The following is a 21,296-nucleotide window of genomic DNA, read 5'->3' as shown; positions in this document are numbered from 1 at the left end:
CGACTCTTTGTGACCCCATGGATTGTAGCCCGCCAGGCCCCTCTGTCCATGGGATTTCCCAGGCAAGAATATTAGAGCAAGTTGCCATTTCCTTCTCCAGGGGATCTTCCCAACCCAGGTATCAAACCTGGGTCTCCTGCATTGTAGGCAGATTCTTTACCATCTGATAGGAAACAGTTATTGATCCCCAATGATTTTGCAATTACTGATGGTAAATTTTGGATTCTTAAGCTGGACTGGCAAACAGCTGGCACCTGTGGCTGTATACTGCTCCCCCCTCCCATAACCTGCAGAGAGTATTGAGGGAGTATGCCAAGCTCTCTCAGTTTTCCATGTGAAACTCCAGAATGCTACTCCAACTGATTGTAGCTGGTGTAGAGGATGCAACCTAATTGCCCTGGTGTTGCAAGAACATGCAGTCACAAAACCCTCCTTTTGATCACACATTCATAAGGATTATTTTAAGTGACCTCCCCACTATGACTGATTTTAAAATTCCAAAGATTCTTCTTCCCTTTCTTCCTAATCTTCAAAGTCTTATTACTACTTAATGTGTCAATTTATTTCAACTATTCTTGTCTTTATCCAGGGTATCTGAATTTTCACTCATTTTGACTGTCTACGGAGCTCCTGGAATCAGGAGCCATTGTGAAGGGACATACAGTGGAAACACTGCCAATCATTTGCCTAAAAGACAAGTTTTAAACTTTGGGAAAATTTTTTATAGCACATGTATAAATGGGCATGAAATGGCTAAAACCAAACTGCCAGGAAGTCACGGGGATCATCTGGTAGAGATAGACACTAAAATTAACTGGAGAGTAAAATATCTGAGTAAGAAGGGAAGGGTTTTTTTTTTAAGCAGTCTTTAATCTGCTTTAAAGAAGTTCCCCTTTTCCCCCAGCGAAGGACACTTGTTTACATAAGTCTGCCTCTTAGAAAAGTACAGAGAATAAATGTCCAGAGAACCAGACAAAAGCTGATGGAAGCGGAGGGCTATATGGGGACAGAACAGACACCCTTAATGTCCACATTTTTAGGGATCTTGCCCAAAAGCCAGTAGAAAGAAACAAGTGAGCGATTTTAGCACAGAGGCTGAAGACACTGCTCTTAAAGGGAAAATTATTAGTTGGAGAAATGGTTGCTAATGATTCTTTGAAGTTGGTCTATCTACCCTGGTAAAGGGAAATGCAAGTCTTCTTGTGGGCACATCGATGATAATCAAACAGCAAATTTCCTGCACCACAAATAGAGAAAATGTCTCAGCAATTGGTGAGTTCCACACCTCAAACGTAGGCTGCCTATTCTAGGAACAAAGTGCTTTTGATTACGTGATGGAAGAGGGGGCTTGATCATGCGGCCCATGCCTGTATCTCCCAACCCATTTCAGAAATCATGGAAAATCTATTCTCAGAAAAATGAAACCACACCCTAGAATTCCTTGCAATTTATGGGTGGGGAAAAAAGTCCTTAGGTGATTACTGCCTGAAAAGAACATTCTTGTGGCAAGAGAGGGCTGGGCTCCAAACACCTGCTCGGCTTTAAAAAAAAAAAAAAAGCAAATGTACAATCGTTGGAGAGTAATTAATCCATGAAAGGGTGCATTGTGCTCTCATAGTGTTTGCCCACCTTGAAGCATTAATAGCATTAATAATTATTAACTTCAGTTTCTTTAACTCAAGCCACAGAATTATAATGGGGTGTCCAGTGGAAAATAAGGCCAAGATTTGTAGTTCCTTCTGGCCTTTATTCCCCTCTAATTCAATAATCTTTTATTGAATACCTACTGTCTTAAGGCATACTATGGAAAAGTCAAAGAAAGTATATAAAATGTTTCCTGTAGTCTCAAGAGTTTACAAGCTCTTAGAAAGATATGACTTATGAATGGAGTTTAATTAAAAACACTGTGTTAACTGCCAAAAGAGAGGCAAGAACAGAGCACGGGGGCAATCTGAAACTTGGGTATCAGAAAGACACTTTGATATAAGTATTTAATGATGCTACTTGCTCCTTTCTCAGTATTTCTTCATGTGTAAAACATAGAGTTAGGTGCTTCTGGCCAAAATGAAATGAATAGGGGATGGCCTCTGGCTACTACTGTCAACTGAATAAAAGTTTCTTGAGCATCTACATATGCCAGGCATTAAACAGGATATTCTGAAATTATAGATGGCTAAGCATGTCTTTTACCTTCAAGGAACATCTTTTTTTTTTTTTTTTTTTTAATAGATGGGTATCTACATGCCTGTATTAAGTGTGATTTGTATTAGGTCAAAAGACCTTAAAGGAAGGATTGGTATTTCACTACTCCTGGACACCAAGCTGAGCTTACCTTGGCTTTACTGGGCAGAACAAGAAATTCAGTGAGAATCCAGATGCTGTGATAACCAGTCTCAACAAAAGCAATCAAAGCAGGAGTGAACTTTTGGTCGTCCTTTTGCACATCTGCTGATTTAATTCCTACCAAGTCAACCCTCAGGGGCCTTAAGGGGTGGGACTCCAGTAACTGGTTTTTTTTAGCACCTTGCACGGAAAGTAGGCAATTAGTAGATATCTGATGAAAAGAATCTCTAATCCCTAAGCCTTCACCATGGATGCCTTCTCAAAAATGGAGAGAATGCTGTAAATATTTTATATATGCTACTGTTCCACTTAGTGATTAAAAAAAAAACAAAAACTACAGACTAAGATAGGAATCAATGTTAGTTCTCCCTGCTTCAGTATCACTAGATGTCCCACGTCAGATTCTATCCACAAACTCATGGGAAGAGGCCAACTATACATTTCCTGGCACGGAGCAGGATATAAAACTGTACTGTTGATGTGTGTGCTTTGTTTGCCAAACTGTGTGTGTGTATGTGGCGGAGGGTGGGGGGGCCGTGGTTTCTCCCCTGAAGTATGCCCGGTATTCAGTCTTTACCGAACCAACTCGATCTCCAGCAGACTTATTTCAGTTTTGTCAAAAAGGTAAACATAGAGAAGATTCCTGAAGCGTGTATAATGCTTTCTGATACAAACTGTGATTTTCAAAACGCCACTGAGAAAAGCATGTTTTACATGAACATTGTGGGATTTCCTGGTCAATTGTTGCCATCCAATCACAATCCATTACAGTATGAGGTGCCTCAAGAATAAAGCATTTGAAAGTTTTTTTTTTTTGATGCGGCCCATTTTTAAAGTCTTTATTGAGTTTGTTACAGTATTGCTTCTGTTTAATGTTTTGGCTTTTTGGCCACAAGGCATATGGGATCTTAGCGCCCTGACCAGGGATCGAACCTGCACCCCCTGCTTTGGAAGGGGAAATCTTAACCACTGGACTGCCAGGGAAGCCCCTAGAGATTTAATCAGATTGGATATAGGATCTAGAGACAGTGATCCATTTCACTCATCCAATTCCAATCCTCAAAGTCATGCTAAGAGAGCGTGTGATTGAGAGATTATACAATGAAGTTCTTTTGGTTCCTCTGGGGAGCAATGGGGCCACTTTTGTGTGCAGAAAAGACCTCCATCTCTGACACTATCACCACCTGTCTGCTGAGAAGCCATGTGAGAAGGATGAGAATTAAGAATGAACAAAAGCTTAGGACAGACTCAATCTCTGCTCCCCAGAATCCTTGCAGAGGAGGAGGAGAACTTAGTATAAGTATTGGGTTAAAATTATAAGCATGAGTGATAACTTTAAAACAAAGTCATCCCTCACTTTCTTGGGGAAATGTTTCTTTCTTTTTGATTAGTCTCATCTGGGGCCAGATCATCTGGAAACTAAAACCATATAAACCTGTCTTATTTCTCATTCACCTGTTGTCTTCTAATTCTACCTCTGAGTTCAGGTCTACCAGCCTAATTCCTATTTTGGGGTTTCTTTGTGAAATGCCTGTTTGGCACTAATCAAATGATTTTCCCTTAACTGACCTTGTCACTGAAAAGCCATAAGTCATTTAAAACCAGGTTTGCATCTGTGAGGAAATAAAAGGCAGAAATAAATTTGATTTTATTACTCCCCCAGGCACTGTCTGCTCTCATTGAACTGCCTTGTCTCGCACGTGACATTTAAACTAAGACGTGCACACCTCTTTCCTGTGGGTTTTTGTTTTCTAACCAGCAGTATTTGTTGCTCCTTACCTTATAAGCCTGCCCTAAATTGGAGCAGGGGTGATCTAGAGACTCAGTGGCATTGGTCAGGTTGAGCAGGTGTGAGCTTACACAGGTAGAAGGCTGCCTTGGCAGCAGCAGGTAAAGGACCCAGACCTCCACACCTGCCTGGGAGGAAGGCTGAACATGTACTTGAACACCTCTACATGGCTTTCAGGCATTAAATGAGTATCGAGAATCTTCATCCTACATGGTATTACAGCAAGAGTTTTCTCAGGAACCCTGATGGGAGCTTGCAGAGGACAGTATCTCAGAAAACAGAAAAGCTACTGCCAAACATTCAAAACACGACCACAGGAAAGCCAGGTCACTCTCAACATCTACTTTTTTCCCCCTCCAAGTTGGTCAGTTTTGTCAAATGGGACCATAGGAAAGCCAGCATATGATTTCTTTGTTCTATAGTGGCCCGAGAAAGCACTTACTTACCTGCTTAAGTGTCTGTTAGTAAAAAATAACACTACTCTGTATGGAACAGCCCCTCTCTCTGGAGTCCTGAGTGGACCTCATACCCATCATGACAGTTGTTATCTTTGTTCATAGGTGAGGTTGAGCCGTAGAAATAAAACCCATTGAACAGATGACCCATGTGAAGAAGTTAACCTTGGATGTTGCTCAAAGACCTTCCAACATTTTACCATCTTGGAAAACTGACATCAGCCTGCCACAGCCACCAGTCGTGCTGGATCAACCCTGGGCTATACTCTGGTCAATACTCTGGTTTGCCATCACCCAGACTGACTAGGTTTGAAGGCTGTGGGTTCCTGGCACCCACCTCAGTAAGTACAGTGCCAAGTTCCAGAATCAAAAGTCAGTCTATGGTCAGTTTATGGTATGTCAGTTTATGGTATGGATGTGAGAGTTGGACTACAAAGAAAGCTGAGCGATGAAGAATTGATGCTTTTGAACTGTGGTGTTGGAGAAGACTCTTGAGAGTCCCTTGGACTGCAAGGAGATCCAACCAGTCCATTCTAAAGGAAATCAGTCCTGAATATTCATTGGAAGGACTGATGCTGAAGCTGAAACTCCAATACTTTTGGCCACCTGATGCGAACAGCTAACTCATTTGAAAAGACCCTGATGTTGGGAAAGATTGAACGCAGGAGGAGAAGGGGACAACAGAGGATGAAATGGTTGGATGGCATCACCGACTCAATGGGCATGAGCTTGAGTAAACTCCAGGAGTTGGTGACGGACAGGGAGGCCTGGCATGCTGCAGTCCATGGGGTCGCAAAGAGTTGGATACAACTGAGTGACTGAACTGAACTTATGGTCCTGGGCCTGCCCTCTTATATTCTCATGGGAGATGTGCGATGATTCAAAAGAGAATGCTGGTAATGCTTGAAAAATCTCCCCCAAATGAATATATACATATACACTAGTGCAATTTATTTTAAATAGTACCAGATGCTCTTTCCTTTTTTCCTGTGTTCTCTTAAGCTAGTTAATTTTATTTCTTAGATTTTTCTCCCCAAAGTTCTGAAAATAAAAACTTTTCTTTTTTTTTTTTTAAAGAGCTGGCACCTAGAACCTCTGAGATTCCCACCTGGTGTGAATTGTATATAATCCAATGGTTTTGTTTTTTAACAAACTGGCCTCCAAAACTCTGATCTCACCCTAGATGCTAACGAAGGATTCTACTTGACTCACATTGCTATGGTGACTGGTGTTATTCCAAACCCTGTGATTCTTACCCAAGAAAGTTTTAGTTCCTTCTCCAAGGCTCAGGTGGCGTTCCTCGGATCAGGCCAGTCCCACTTCTATAAGGTGGGGGTACCCCTGCTACTGTTGACAGCTCGGGGTGGCTTTTGCCTACAGAATTAATCTCTGCATTAGATTCTGTTCATCCATTTGAGCCTTTCAACAACAGGGTGTTACAAATATATTGTTATTATTAGCCCATTTTGGAGAGGAACTTGAAGCTGCTCTATCACAGTGAGTGGCTTACTCGAGATCACTTAACATGTAGATGAGACAGACGCAACATGAACTCAGTTTTCTGGCTCCAAAGCCCGTGCTTCCCACTAAGCCCTCCAGGCCTGAGGCAGACAGACATGATGCCCATGTTTTATTTGAATGCCCTGCCCACTCCTCCATACACTGATGTGTCTAAGGTGTTTGGAAGCACATAATATGGAGGCAGCCTGCCAAGTATGCCGTGTGACCCTGGCACAGGTTACTCAGCTCTCTCTCTGTTTTGTCATCTGTAATTGGGGATGGTAATTCCTACTTCCTAGATCTGCTCTGAGCATAAAATGAGTTCATATGTCTAAGTCCCTTAGCTCCATGCCTGGCCCATAGTAAGTGCCGTATAAAGTGGGAGCTCTTCTGAGCTGAGGAACCCCCCATTCAGTCAGTGAGCAAAAACTGTAGCCCAAAGTCTGTGCTCCTCCAAAGATCTGGAGGATGGCTATCTACTACGCATGGCAGGAGGCCAACTCAACACCAGAACAAAGCAGTGGTCCCAGAAAAAGCCCACGTTAGGACACATCGCAGCCCGAGACACCTTGATGTTCAAAGTCAAGAGTCACAGCTGCTTCCCTCTGTGGTCAATCCCCTGCTTCTGACATCAACCTGGAGGCACATGAGCTGAAACAGAACCACTGGAGAGGACACGACTAAACAAAGTGTTCGGAAGGGCTGTCATCTTTTGAAAAACAGCAGGCTGTTCCTTTCCCTGAGAGGAATCGGTTTTGCTCTAATTGAGGGCCATCCCCCACCTTCCCCCTCCCCACCTCAGAATCTGAATTCCATGCACAACTCAATACTTCAAAAAAAAAAAAAGGATTTATTTTTCTCAGGCCTTTGAGAGGAACTTTAAACTGGCAGGAGAAAACAGTGAGAAAGCTGTGAGTTTCAGCGTGCTCCCGTGAAACTATATATATATTTTTTTCTTTAAAAACCCACATCTGAGAGTTCGAAAACATGTGCAGTGTCTCCTACAACCTGCTTTTGCCCCCAAAGTCTAATCACCATCATGGTTACAATTTATGGAGCACACTGGCATTGCTCCTTTGCCTGCCCATCTCTTTGCCTCACAAGATTCTGCAGCATAGCCTCCTGGAGCCTTCTTCTGCATGTTTAAATAAATCAGGAACTTCAGGATTTGGGTGGGGGGAAGCCTGCTGAAGACACTTGAGAGAAATGGAGAAAACAAGGACACCCAATGATAAGAGGATGGGTACCAGCCAAGAGTGACAGCCTCTCAGTGCTTCTCAGAAAGACGCCTTCCCAACAGCCAATCCCAAGCAGGGCACTGCTTCTAGGTTTGTGTGCTGAGCACCGAGGAGAAATTCACACTAAGGCACACATGCCTACAGGCCCCAAACCTTGGCCCGATGTCTTGGTGCAGGCAGCAAAGACCTTGGTTTCTGGAAGACGCCTCCATCTTGCTGGACAAACACCCACTCCAGACCCACCCCGACACCAAGCTGCACACACACAGTCGTACTTACCGTGACTTTGGAGGTGGCGGGGGAGGAGAGAACGCCTCAATCCCACTTCTGTCCTTGGGGAACTCAAAGGCAAATGAGGCCGACTTGCTCATCCCAGTCCCAGCTTTGCTGTTCTGCCCAGAGGAGCTGTCTGTGGGGCGAAGACGGTGCCAGGCGGAGGAGCTGGCTGGGTCCAAGGGGCCATTTTCCACCTCTCTCCCCCAACTTTGACTCAGCAAGTCCTGCTCCACCTCATCCTCCTCCTCAATCCGGCACTGGCGACTCCAGGCACCGGCCTGGGGCCGGGGCCGCCTCTGCTCCAAGGCTGACATGCTGGTGGCAGGCGGGGGGCTCCTGGCAGAGTCGCTGGCGGGGATGCCATTGGTCCGGCAGAAAGAAGCAGGGTCAGCAGGGCCCTTAGATAGAGGCTGGGGCCCAGGGACGCCTGAGTTCCCTTCACTGAGGTCGGACAGTGGGGAGGCGGAGGGGGATACCGGGGACCCTCCAGGGCTGCTCCTGGACATCTTGGGGGGGATGGCAGGTCTCCCCTTGGCCGTGGTCTCGCTGGCACCGCGATGCCGGCTCTCCCTGGAGCCGAGCCCCTGCCCAGCTGAAGGCTCCTCTCCGCCTGCCTCAGGAGCCTGCTGGCTCGGGGGCCCACGTGGCCACTGCACCCCCACCGAGGAGTCTGGGCTGCTCAGGTAGATGGTCCGGTGGTCCTCTTCTGGGTGCGCCGCCATGACTGTGATGGTGGCTGCCGTCTGGGGGGCCACATCCGGGCCTTGCCTGTCCTGGCCCCAACCAGATGCCACTTTCTGAGCCCAGGTGTTAACCGTCCGCACCTGGGCCTGGCCCTGAGTGCCTGCCCCCTGTTCTGCCTTGGCCTGCGGCCTGGAAGGCACTGGAACGGCCTTCTTCCTCTTGGTACTCTCAGCATAGATGGGTTCTGACTGTGCAGCCTCCCTGGAGTGGGCTGGGGGCTGGGTCTCCCCAGTCTGCCCAAGGCACCTGCTGGAGGCCACTCCGTGGCAGCCGGAGTCCTGCTGCTTCCCCGGCCCAGGCTCCTTCCTGAGGGAGCAGTAATCGCTCTCAGGATGGGGGGCCAGGGGGCTGCTGGCGGGGCTGCTGGCGCGGCTGTTGGCGCTCCCACAGGAGAGGCCATCCGAAGAGCTGGCAGCCTCTGAAGCGAGGGACTGCTTTTTGGGGCCCAGGCGGGGCGGGCTCTCGGTCGGGCCCTGGCTGCAGCAGTCCCTGGGAAAACTCAAAGCCCGCTTCTCCTCCTCAGGTGGCCTGGCACACACCCGCGGCTCCCAGCAGGCTGCCGAGCAGTCCCTGCCGCCCTGTCTGTGTCGGGAACCGCCGGCCCGGGCGGCGTCCTCCGCGCCTGGGCTCCCGGGGCAGCAATCCAGGATGGAGCAGTATTCTCCCCCTTCGCTGTCCCCCGAGGGTGAGCACCTTTGATCGCTGTCATCTTCCGAGGGCAGGGACTCCCGCAGGGGCTGAGCAGACGCGTAGGGCCCCAGGCCCTTGGGGCAGCCGGAAGTCATCCCGGAGAAGGCGGCCAGCTTCTGCCTGAAGCTCTCCTGCGGGGAGTTTAGCTCTTGGTAGGGGATCACTGGTTTATCGTCTCGTCCAAGCTTCTCGTCGGGGAAGCTCACAGGGTGGAAGGCGGCACTCCGGTCCCCCCGGGGCTCTAGGCTGTGCAGGCCGACCATGGCATAGGCAGGGGGGCTGCGGGGGTGACCCCCGTCTGTGGGACCCGAGGGCCCGGCAGGCTTCTGGACGCCTCGGAAGCTGCCCAGATAAACTATTGGCCCGTCTTCCTGCTTCGGGAGGGGTAGCTTGCCGGGGGCTCGTCTCCAGATGACCTACACAGCCCCAAGGTTAAAAGACTTACATTAGACCTTGCTAGAGAAAAAAGGAAGAGAGAGAAAGTGAGAGGGCAGGGCCATGACACTGGAAACCGTCTTCCGAGCCACAGTTAAGGAGCCAGGCTGCCTGCCTACCCTCTGATCTCCCCACGGCCTTCTCATCATCGCAGGGCTCCCCTGGAGCCCGCCCTCTTCCCAGACACTGCACTTCCCGCCCATGTCTGTTACTCTTTTGGCTGAGGGGAAAAACGCTAAAGAATATTTTGCCTTTTCCCTTGAAACTGCTAGATGAGATGAATTCTCCCATGGGCTTTGAAAATAAGAGTTTGGAGTTTTAATTTTTGCTTAGTGTTCATTAGTCTTTTGATAACGGTTTCACGGCAGGAAGAAAACAAAGTCATAAGGCTTTTAAAAACACCTTGGGTTGGTGGTGGGGTTAGAGGGCAGGAGGGTGAGGGGTGCCTTCTGAGCTGGGCCCTGGTTCCCTTGCATCACTCACTCTGAGCCACAATCCGTCTCCCAGTGACAGGCAGTGACATCAGCCCAAACCTGCATAAGTGGCTGGACTAGTTGAGCCTGAGACAGTGATATAGGCTAGTCATTCCCATCACTGAAATCACAGTCCCCTCCTCCTTCCCTTCTAAAATCTCCCCTACCCTGACTTTCAAAGAAGCCTCAAGGCAGGGCCGGCCTCTGGCTCCTTTCCAAGATGATCCAAACTAGAAAGAGTTCCTGGTTTACATCTGTGAAGGTTGAAGGTGCCGAGAAACGCCTGGGGAATGACTGTAGCCAGCTTCTGGAAAATGGAGCAGCTTTGCAGGGGACTTGAAGCTGAGAGCAACCCCAGGAGGTGGCTTGCTTCATTCAAGCCTCCCTTGATTTAAAACTGACTTTTGATTTCACATAAGCTCACAAAGCCTTCCTGACCTACTCACCGTGATAGTTTAAGAAAACTAGAACAGGTAAAGAGGTTACAAGAAGTCCTAAGAATACGTTTTAGACATGCAGCTTCTTAGAAGACATGTCTAGGGGCAGCAGGCTTCACCCTCTAAATAATTAGACCTTGGTCAGGGTCAACAGCGGGGTAGGGGGTGGGGGAGTTGGGTGGGGGATGAGCAGAATGGTCTACTCTCTAAGGATGTAATTGTCTTTAGTAATCCCAGATCAAAGGTGGAAAAATCCAAGCTTCCAAATTGGAAATATGAACACTAGCTGGGAATTGGATGATATCATGGAACTACTGCTGACATTTTTAAGTGTGATAATGATATTTTGTATAAAGACTTCATTTTTTAAGGAGGTACAATCATGATGCAATATCTGGGGTTTGCTTTAGGGGAAAGGAAGGGAAGGGAGAGTAGGGGCAGGGATAAAGATGGAAGGAGAGTGATTATGAATTGATGACTATTCAAGCTCTTGAGGCAGGGTGGTGGATGCATGCAGTTTGTTAAGCAATTCTTGCTAGTTTTGTATATATTTAAGATGATCTCTAAATAAACATTTTTTTTAAACTTTTTAGAAAAATGCTTCATTTTAGTGGCTGTGTCCTGATACAATCTCCAAATAAACTCGGAGGGACTGCATTCATGGTTCTTGGCCTGAAGGGACCGAGAGAAAGGATGGCAGAGAGAGAAGAGAGGGCAGCAGTCAGGAAGGAGCAGTCTAGGGCGAGCTGCCCGGGAAGCCATCCCGCAGGAGTCCTGCCGGGACAGCTCGCCCTGGCTGCCCGCCAGTCACCGCGGCCTTACAACAGGAGCAGCCCCTGTAAAAATACCATGGGGCTGAGTCAGCCTCACCTGTGCGACGTCGGCAGTCACGCCGGCCTCTGTCCACCCATCGGAGGCCTCAGAGTTCATCATGGTGGGCTTCACGGCGATGGTGGGCTTGGAGTAGGGTGAGCCGCTCAGGCCGTCATCTTCCGGGCGGCCGCTCTCCGGCCTGGGGTGCAGGCGAGGCGGAGGGGGCAGGCAGCCAACTCGGGGCTGGGGGCAGCCAGGCACCAGCTGATGGTCGCTGCGCAGGCAGAAGCAGTTTTTGCAGGACCCGGGCTTCCAGATGTGCTCCACAAAGTCACTGCACGCAGACATCTTTGGGCTCTCGGGGTTCAGTGGAATGGTCTCGAGCATCTTGAGCAGCAGACGGGGTGCTGGTTCATCTTGCACTCGGCTTGCTGGTGTGGTCTCCAGGAAGGTGGAAGGGGCTCACTGAGCAGCTTCCTAGAAAAGCAGAACACTTGCCTGGTCAGAGATCTCCCCTGCCAGAGGATCCCTTAGTGTATGCTCAGTCCTGTCCAACTCTTTGCGACCCCATAAACTGTAGCCTGCAAGGCTCCTCTGTCCATGGGATTTTTCAGGCAAGAATACTGGGGTGGGTTGCCACTTCCTATTCCAGGGGATCTTCTCCACCCAGGGATCAAATGCCCATCTCTTGGGTCTCCTGCATTGCAGGTGGATTCTTCAACCACTGAGCCCCTGGGGAAGATGGAGCATGATCAATCAGAGTCTGATGATATGACTGCAGAGCAGAAGGGGAAGAAGAAAAGAGGTGAAGATGGCTATTCTATTTATTCCAAGGCCCTCACCCACTTGTCATGAGGCTTTCTAGTGGGGTGGCCTTAAAAAGCTGTAAAATCTAAACACAGCTGTGTGTGTGTGTGTATGAGTTGCTCAGCTGTGTCTAACTCTTTGTGACTCCATGGACTGTAGCCCACCAGGCTCCTCTATCCATGGGATTCTTTAGACAAGAATACTAGAGTGGAGTGCCATTTTCTTCTCCAGGGGATCTTCCTGACCCAGGGATTGAATCTGGGTCTCCCACATTGCAGGAAGATTCAATACCACTTAATCCACCAGGGAAGCCCCTGGTGCATGAGTATAGAGTGTAAAATATACTTCAGTCCCCTAAAATCCTGAGCACCTGGAAGTTCTGGGGGCAGTTCACGGGAAGAAATCACACAGGGCTGGAGATGAGAAGCTTGTGACTGATCTGTGCATCCCCTGCTGCTATGGGGTCTAGAGCCTGGGACTTGACCCCAGAGAAATGAGAACTTCCAAACAGGACAGCAGGTAGAAATCGTGGCTTCTGGAAAATAAGCCACAATTTTTAACCGAGAATGATATGAGAGGGGAGGCAAGCCTGGGCTCTGAGATCAACACTGCAACACATACTTGTGAGGAGGTGGAGACAGAAGGGGTGAGAAAGTGGAGAGGTGTGGTCCCAGCTGCTCCCCTGGGGGTCCTGGTTGGGAGGTCTGGCATCTTGGGAATTCTCCAACCCCTCTACTTAATATGCCTTATTCAGCCCAGGGCTTAGTGAGATCAGTAGACCTAGAGCTTCAGGCCTGGGGGAAACAGAAAGAGAGATTCATGGTCATGTCAGCCCTGTGGTCTAGGTCTGGATAAACTTACTAGAAGTAGTTGTACAGTAGACTGTACTAGAAGAGTCATTGCTCACAATGATTTTCCCTATGAGAACCCTAAGGAATCCTAAAGGAAATCAGTCCTGAATATTCATTGGATGGGCTGATGCTGAAGCTGAAGCTCCAATACTTGGGCTACCTGATACAAAGAGCCGACTCACTGGAAAAGACCCTGATGCTGGGAAATATTGAAGGCAGGAAGAGAAGGGGATGACAGAGGATGAGATGGTTGGATGGCATCACCTCACCAACTCAATGGACCTGAGTTTGAGCAAATTCCGGGAGTTGGTGATGGACAGGGAAGTCTGGTGTGCTGCAGTCCATGGGGTCGCAAAGAGTAGGACACGACTGAACAACAACACGACTGAGAACCCTGGAGGGGAGGCAGTCAGCTTGCTGAAAGAGTTTAATTCCTCTGAGAGTAAAACTGAAGGCGGAAAGTCTGCACCACAGAATTCACTCAGTAAATTCACCACTGAGGGGAGAAAACTCGAAGGATTGCAGACTTTAACCAGTTCACCCGAATAAGACCCGTCAGGTAGCTGTCACGTCCATTTTACAGATGGGAAAACAAACCCAAGAACATAAACTGAGGCATGTCCACAGGCGCAGAGTGCTCAGGGGTTCCTCAGAGAGAAGCCAACTTTGCTGTCAGCCCCTCATGTCATCACCTCACACGTTACACTGAGTCGCTTGCCATTATCCGTTTGCTGCCTTTTCCTCTTCTTTCCTCACTTAAATGAACTGACTTCCTCAGAAGGACAGTGTTCAGGAGAAAATCATCCTGAACAATCTACAGTGAACAGACTCATTAAATAGAGAGGGTTTGGCCCCAGGGTCTGCTTTCTGCTTTCCTCCTGTGAGAACTGGCTCTGAGGTTGCTGCTCTTTCTACCATCAACAGGACTAACCAGGTAGAATGAGCCAGGAGCCCCAAAGATCATTCCAGAATCTCTATGGGAAGAGCTCTCTTTCTGGTCTCCCACATTCGCAGACTGGGGTGTCTATTCAATGAGAGCTGAAGCTACATTGGGCCTCTTTTTCCCTCCAAAACTAACCAGGAAGCCCACTGTATCTTTAAGCTAAATGAACTCTCTGAAATAAAAACAAGTATCTGTCTTTTGTGACCATTGTTAGGATCTTCTGCATCAAGATGATTACAAGTTGGGTTCTTCTCTCCTATAAATATACCCAAGTGGCAGGTTTGTACCTTGCCAAGTTCCCCAGAAGAGGTCACTAAGCTTCAACAAGCAGAGGATGAAAGCAAGGGTCTTTCTTTCTCTCACAATCCCACACCAGGGAGGATTTTGGAAAGAGGAAAAAGTAGAGGAGGTATTTTGTTGTTCAATAAGGCAAAGCTCCATACCCTTTCCCTGAAGTGGGGAGAGGTCCTTTCCTGGGAATCCTGGCCCCATCTACTGCAGGCAGAGGCTTCTGTACGCCAGACAGGATGGAGGGAGAGAGCTTGGGAATCGGGTCTGAGTGGGCTCACCTCCTTCCTGCAACTCCTCACAGGGCTGGGCTGCCTGAGGAGTGAGGCATCCACAGAGGGGGGGCAAAGAAAGCCACGTGGGGTGGCCATACATCATTTCCTGCTCAGATAACCGTTGCTTGGTGCCAAAGGTCCCCTCCTGTGAGCAGATGGCCCACTCCAGCCCTGGGACATCTGGTTGGATTACCAACATTCAGGAAGCTTCCTTCAGAACCCCTCACCAGTTCCTGAACACCCTCCTCACTCCCATCCTCAGCTCTGAAATTCTCCGACAGTGGGTACAACTTTCACCACGCCAACCGCTCAGAGACTGGAAAACGTTTTTCAGGGAAAAAGAATGAAGATGGTACAGAATGAAATGAAGCCTTGGGCTCCTTACCATCACTGACTCACTACACATCCTGTTAAAACTGGTTCCTCAGTCACAGCAAACAGAATTTATCACTACATCAAGCCAGAAAAGATTTTCTCTGTCTGGAGAGGTTCTGGGCTTGGAACTATCTATTTATTTTAAGTCAAAAGACAGTGGAAAAACTCAAGTGGCGCTCACCAAGCATGAGCGTTGCCTGCCTCGCGGTGCCAGCTCTCCACTGCCTGGGAATGGCACCTTCCCAGCCCACATTCCTTACCTCCAAGGGCAGGCAGCCCTCAGAATTATGCAAATTCCCCCATTTCAGTGGGAGGCAGCAGTGTAAGATTAGAAAAAGATCTCAGCATTCTTTCTGATCCAAGTCATGATAAAATATCTTTGCCTCTGCAAACTTCTGCATCAAAGTCGTGGCTAAAACCTGCAAGACCGAAGCTGTCAGATACACCCCCACATCACAGGAAAAAGAATCCAAACAATGGAGACCAGATCCACAAAATCAAATCTCTGGGCTCCAAATGCCCTTCACACTTGCACTGAAAGTTGCTCATGCCTTACCCTGAAGTGAGAGAATTCCAGAAAACAGTCATCTAAAAAAATTTATATATTTTTTACATTTAAATACAATTAAATGAATGCAAAAGAGGTATATTTATGGAACTTTGTCTGGATTTCAACACTCCATTGACAGGGGTTGCCCAGGCACAAAGGAGTAAGTAACGGCCTTACCTCCTGCCTCCCCCCACCACCCACACGCACCATGCTACTCACCCAACTTTTTATTTTCTTTTTTCCTTCTCCAGAGCTATGTAATCTAATCTCAGCAGCAGAAATGTGGTTTTTGTGGGTTAGACCCACTACAATCTAAACCAGTAAGGAAGATACCCGCATTCCACAAGACCCCAAGATAGCGAAATAACCGCAGAATTCCCCAGTGCTTCCTGTCAAATTTCCGGCTCAAAAGGGGAAGGGGTTTTTCAGGCCAGTGATCAATAGCGCCTTCCCAACCTGACTCTGGGCTGGACGCCCTGCAAAACTCCTCCCTCCTAGACCTTTGGGCTTTGCTGTGGGCTCTGCAAAGCCATGTGCTCGCTGGCTGAGCTTCACCTGAGAGAAATACACAGTCAGCCGGCCCTGCCTCCTCGCGTTCTCACTGAGGACCGGAAAGTGGACAGATTCCGTTTTCTCTGTGTGTGCGTGTGCGTGTGCGTGTGTGTGTGTGTGTGTGTGTGAGTGATTCTATTTTGTGTGTCTGTGGCGGGGGAGGAGGAGGCAACACAAGCAAAGGTTAACAACGTGCCCACGGTAGCCTCTCAGAGGGCTCCGCCACCGCTCAGGAAGAAGGTATCGTCTAGTTCCCCCTGGAGACCCCCAGGCTGGCATCCAACTGCGGGCTGCCTAAGAGGCAGCTACTAACCTGGCGTCCCAAAGCATCACGCCCGGGGCCCCGATCCGAGCCGCCGAGCGGTCTCTCCCTCTCTGTTCCTATGACAATCCTGCAGCCGCGGAACGGCAGTCTCCACAATAGCAATCCCCAAAGCGCTCCGGTCTCCTGCCCCAAGTCCAGCAGCCAGACCAGCGAGACCAGAGCAGTCGGTTCCGCTGCCGGAACTCGAGGAAAGTTTCCCCTTCCGAAAGAGCGCGATTCTCGAATGAATCGAAAACATACCTCTGGCTCCCCGGTCCTTCCCCCCCACCCCTCCACCCCCCAGCGCGGGCTCGGCGCTTCCACCTCGGGCGCAACCCGAGGCGCACGCGGTCCGAACGCTCCACCCTCCTCCAGCGACCGCCTGTCACCCCCGGGGGACGCCGACGGGGGTCGCCTGCTCCACAATCGCCGCGCTCCCCCGGAGCTCCCCTCTGCGGCCACGTTTGCCAGACAAAAAAAGAGGCCGACTTGGGAGAAGGCGCCGCGGGCTCACCTCGGGGCCGCGCTCCCCCGGCCTCGCCGCGGGTCTCCGAGCCGCCAGCCGCCCTGCTGGGCGCCTCGGAGCATTGTTTGGAGAGTGTGCGCGCGGTGCGTGCCCGGCCGCGGGCGGCGTCTTCTGCCCGGGCCCGGCGGCCGGGTGGCAGCTGCGAGCGCGGCTCCGCCCCCTCCCGCCTCCGGTGGCGCCGCCCGCCGGGCCCCGCCGCACCTCCGCGGTCCGGGCCGCCGCCCGGCGCCCCCAGCCGGCGGGCTCGCTCCCCGGCCCCCGACGCCTCCTGGCGACCCCCGCCCCGCCCCTCCCTCCGGCTCCCGACGGAGGCTCCGCCCCCAGCCCGAGACTTGGCGCCGTCCGACCCGGGAGCGAGCGCCCCTTTGCACCCTTCTCCAAGTATGGCCCCGCGGGGCTCTCAGGGACGAGTTTCGGTGTCTGCAGCCTTCCCTTTCCCATAACGTATGCGTAGGTATGTAGGTGTCCTGCATCCCTTCGTCCAGCCTGCTCTGCGAGACCCGGAGAGGACGAGAGAGAGGCGGTGGAGGGTACAGCCCCAGATCTGGGGGTGCGCAGGGGAATGATGAAATCAGGAACCCAGACGCGTCCCGAAAGTTGCGTGGGCCCCGAAATTGTCAATGACTTGTTGCGGGTAGAAGGAGGCTGACGCACCACCCAGCCTGACTGGGAGTCCTCAGTCCCTCGACTGAGGCCTCAGGCACCTGGTGTAACCCCTTGAACTTCAGTTTTCTGGAAGTGGAAGGCAAGGGTTGTTGTAGGAAGAGCTGGTCTTCCTCCAAGCTCAGAGAGCCAGGGCTTCTTAGGCCAGTATTAACACCTGTGTTTACACCGTTTCCGGTTAAGTGACTCATTCACCGGGATAGAATAAGTTCGAGATAGTCCCAGGGCTAGAAATCCTTCAACAGAGAGTATGACAGCCTATGACACAGTCAGTCCTCTCCCTTCCTCCTGCCGCCTGCAACAGGCTTGAACCTTGACCTGGGTGTTTCTTCAGGGAACCGGCATCCAGGTCACCACCTTGTGCCTGCCTGGTAGGGAGAAATTGGGGAATGGAATAGGAAGAAAAGACCTCGAAGAACACCTGTGGCTTTCTGGGTGCTCCTTCCTCCTCCCCAGAGAGGCAGTGAGTCCAGTAACTCCAGCAGGTCCTCCTCCTCCAGGGAGCCCATCAGGATTCGCTTGTGAGCCTCCACCCAGCCCAGATGAGGAGGCTGGTTCTCCTTGAGATTCCTGGGCTTACCTAGTGATCTGGCATTGACATGGCAGGGCAGGTGGGGTGAGGGTGGAGAGAAGACATGTATTTGAGATTTGGCTTCTGTGTAAGAAATGGAGAATGTTAGCAGGGATATTAAAAAATAAATAAAACCTTTCTTTGCTCCAATGTCACTAATTTCTCCTGAGTATGAATAGAACTGGGGGGTTAAGGTTTAGTGAAGTAGAACCAACATTTGTCAAATACCCACCCTATGCCAAGCAACCCCATGAGAGGGACATCATCCCCATTTCACAGAGAGGACTAAGGTGCACAGGACCACATGATTTGCCAGGACCCATGGGCTGACATGCCTTGGTCCTGGGATTGGAACCAAGGCAGTCTGGCTCCTCGGATGGGCAGTTCCACTCTGCCACACTACCCTCCCCTAGTACTGGTCATCCAGCTCTGTTTTTCTTTCTTCTCAAAATGATGGGAAACCATTTGAACAAACATGGAAAACTCAGTTTAGGCTCCATCAGCAGCCAGCAAAATTGAAGGGTCAGTCCCACTCATTTACAGAGAAACCAGGAGGGGAAGGTGTTGAAAAGCAGATAGGGACAAAGTGGTCGTCGCTGGAGAAATATAAAAATGACATCAGAAGGTGCTTGCAGTTCTGTTAGAAGGTGTGCGTGTGTGTGCTCAGTCGTGTCCGACTCTGTAACCCCCTGGACTACAGCCCACCAGGCTCCTCAGTCCATGGGATTTCCCAGACAAGAATACTGAAGTGGGTTGCCATTTTCTACTCCAGGGGACCTTCCCCACCCAGCGATCGAACTCGCATCTCTTGAATCTCCTGCATTGGCAGGTGGATTCTTTACCACTGTGCCATCTGGGAAGCTTCCATTCCGTTAAAATGGAAGAGGGAAAACCCCTGTGTTTGAGACGTTCCTAGTCCCCACGGTTCAGGTTGGATATTTCCGCTGTAATGTAAAGGTTTTACATTCTTCCTCTGTAAAGCCCCATTGAGGACACCCACCCCAAGAAGAGAGCACACAGGAGGACCTCTTGTTCCCACTTTTTTCCTTCATTTTACTTAATTTGTCTCTAGTATATTAACAGGTTAAAATACGTAATTATAAGAAGTAAAGGTTTCCCTGATAGCTCAGTTGGTAAAGAATCCGCCAGCAATGCAGGAGACCCCGGTTTGATTCCTGGACCAGGAAGATCTGTTGGAGAAGGGATAGGCTACACACTCCCATATTCTTGGGCTTCCCTTATGGCTCAGCTGGCAGAGAATTTGCCTGCAATGTGGGAAACCTGGGTTTGATCCCTGGGTTGGGAAGATCCCCTGGAGAAGGAAACGGCTACCCACTCCAGTATTCTGACCTGCAAAATTCCATGGACTGTATAGTCCATGGGGTTGCAAAGAGTTGGACATGACTGAGCGACTTTCACTTCACTGCAATGGCTATATAGTATGGCAGAATTGGCAGTTCTGTGGCATGAGACAGCAATTGAAGGATTAATTCAGTCTCTCTGCAAAATAAACTGTTTTCAAGCCTCTTGCTGTGCTCACACAAAGTAAATGCTGTAGTTGCTGACGTTAATGTGCATCTTTTAATGCCAGTGACATGGCCTTAAAGCTGGCTTCTTCTAGCCTAATGAAAAGAATTTAAAAAAATACTTCAAGAGTTGCTTAGATCCACACAAAATACCCATTCTCTTATGCAGTGCTCCACCAGTAACTGTTAAGTATGTTATCTCCTCCTTGGTGAAGCTATGGAAGCTCATGCATTTTAATAAACAATTCTTCCTTGAACTTCCAAACTGCGCTCTGCACTGCAGTGGAATTTGTGTATACTCAGCATTTTGCTTCTAGCTACTTATCAGTTCATTTTCACGACATTTTTAACTGCAGGGTTTGGCTTCCCTGATACACATCAGACCTCAAAGAAGAGCGATTCCCTTCAGGGCTTTCATCCTGGAGCACCAGTCTGCATAAGAGAGCAGTTAAATTTGGGGAAATTAGGACAAAGGCTGGGGCAGGTGGTGTGCTTTGGGGTGGATAAGGTGAAGTAATTTGGAATTAGAAAGGTGAAAAGGTAAGATGAGGAAGTGCACATCATTAAGTTATACACAGAAAAAACGCTAGCAGGGGTACTGGAGGGGTTAGTGTCAAGATTGGACCAAAGTAATCCAAACCTGTATCTCCCCAACCGGAGAAGTGACCTCAAATAATAGAAACATTTACTGAGTGTCTTCTCCTTATGTAGCACAGGATGAGGGCATATAGGGTAAGAAAGAAAGATGAAAGAGAGGCAAATATAAGCTCTGTGAGAGGAAGATAAACTAGGGGCAGTGAGAATTCAAAGGAAGAAAAGACAAAAACACAAAGTGGCTTCATGGAGGAAGAGGCTTTGCAGGATAAGGATTCCAATTTGTGAACAGTGGGGACTTTCCAGACCAAGAGAATGGCATCTACCAAGGAATGGACGTGGGCGAGGCAGAAGACTTTGAGAGATTTCTTATCCAATCTGACTGGAACATAATTATTGGAGACAAGCCTGAAGATGGCGTGGGGCACTGGACAGGAAAGACTCGCTTTTCAAGTAAACCAGTGGGAGAGGATTGACATTTCTGAACAGCTGAATGACGCTCTCCAAGTTAATTTTTCATTAGCTCTATCTGGATCTTGTATCTCAAGTGGATCAGAGAGTGGAAGAAGAAATTGGAGACAAGGAGACAGGCTTAGAGTGTCTAACCCTGGTCCAGGTGGGAGGTCAGGACTTGATAAGGGATGTGGCAGGAGGAATGGAAAGTGTGGATGTTGGATGGATGCTTTGGAAAGACATCGAGAGGGAGATATGGGGCCTGGATGCTTCCTGATTAGTGCTGTGGCTGAGGGAGAGGAGGAAAATCAAAGAAAACCAACAAAACTTCTGCCTCAAGAGACTGGTAGAAGGTTGGTGTTATTAGTACCAATAAGGAAGTCATAGGACTTCATTTGTGGTCTCTGGAGTCTGAAGCATGGGATAGCCATCTGGTGAATGAAGTTCTCCCGGTAGAGTCGTTTCTGGAGCCACAAGAGAAATGAAAGAACTTGGAGGGGCATGGCGAGGAAGGAGCAAACACGAGACAAAGAGGGGAAAGATTGGAAACATGGTGGTCTAGGGGAGGCCATGAAACAGAGGAACTCTCTTCCAGACCATGTGTAACCCAGAGCCATGTGAAAAGGGGTCTTTTAGAGGGAAGGGAGAAGGATTATCAAGAGAATTCCAGGTTTCTGCTAATTCCACATGGGGGGGTATTGCACGTGGGGCTTTGCATTGCGTATTTGAGACCAGCTTAAACTCTTGGTTACTTTTCTTCTAACAGCAGAGGTTTACAGCAGACCCCATGGAAGAAGTAAAGCAAATGGGAGCACAGATGGAGTG

The 21,296-nt window shown here is 49.3% G+C and overlaps 1 protein-coding gene across 2 annotated transcripts in view; it reads right to left on the bottom strand.

Moving 5' to 3' along the window:
* PRAG1 (PEAK1 related, kinase-activating pseudokinase 1) overlaps positions 1-17,417 on the bottom strand; it is a 48,310-nt gene extending 30,893 nt beyond the window's left edge. The window contains exons 1-3 of one of the 2 annotated variants that reach the window (XM_055567223.1): positions 17,319-17,417; positions 11,251-11,670; positions 7,605-9,451 (exon numbers count right to left, since the gene is read on the bottom strand). In XM_055567223.1, the coding sequence (XP_055423198.1) occupies positions 7,605-9,451; positions 11,251-11,580 (2,177 nt within the window). In that variant the 5' untranslated portion in view covers positions 11,581-11,670; positions 17,319-17,417. Of the gene's footprint in view, positions 1-7,604; positions 9,452-11,250; positions 11,671-16,652; positions 16,790-17,318 lie in introns of those variants that run through there. The other variant, XM_055567222.1, reaches the window with a different exon arrangement.
* Positions 17,418-21,296: the final 3,879 nt, after the last annotated feature.

Source organism: Bubalus kerabau, chromosome 2 (assembly GCF_029407905.1).
Source record: "Bubalus kerabau isolate K-KA32 ecotype Philippines breed swamp buffalo chromosome 2, PCC_UOA_SB_1v2, whole genome shotgun sequence".
In the NCBI taxonomy this organism is placed as follows: Eukaryota; Metazoa; Chordata; class Mammalia; order Artiodactyla; family Bovidae; genus Bubalus; species Bubalus kerabau.
This window is presented reverse-complemented; position numbering and strand designations above follow the sequence as displayed.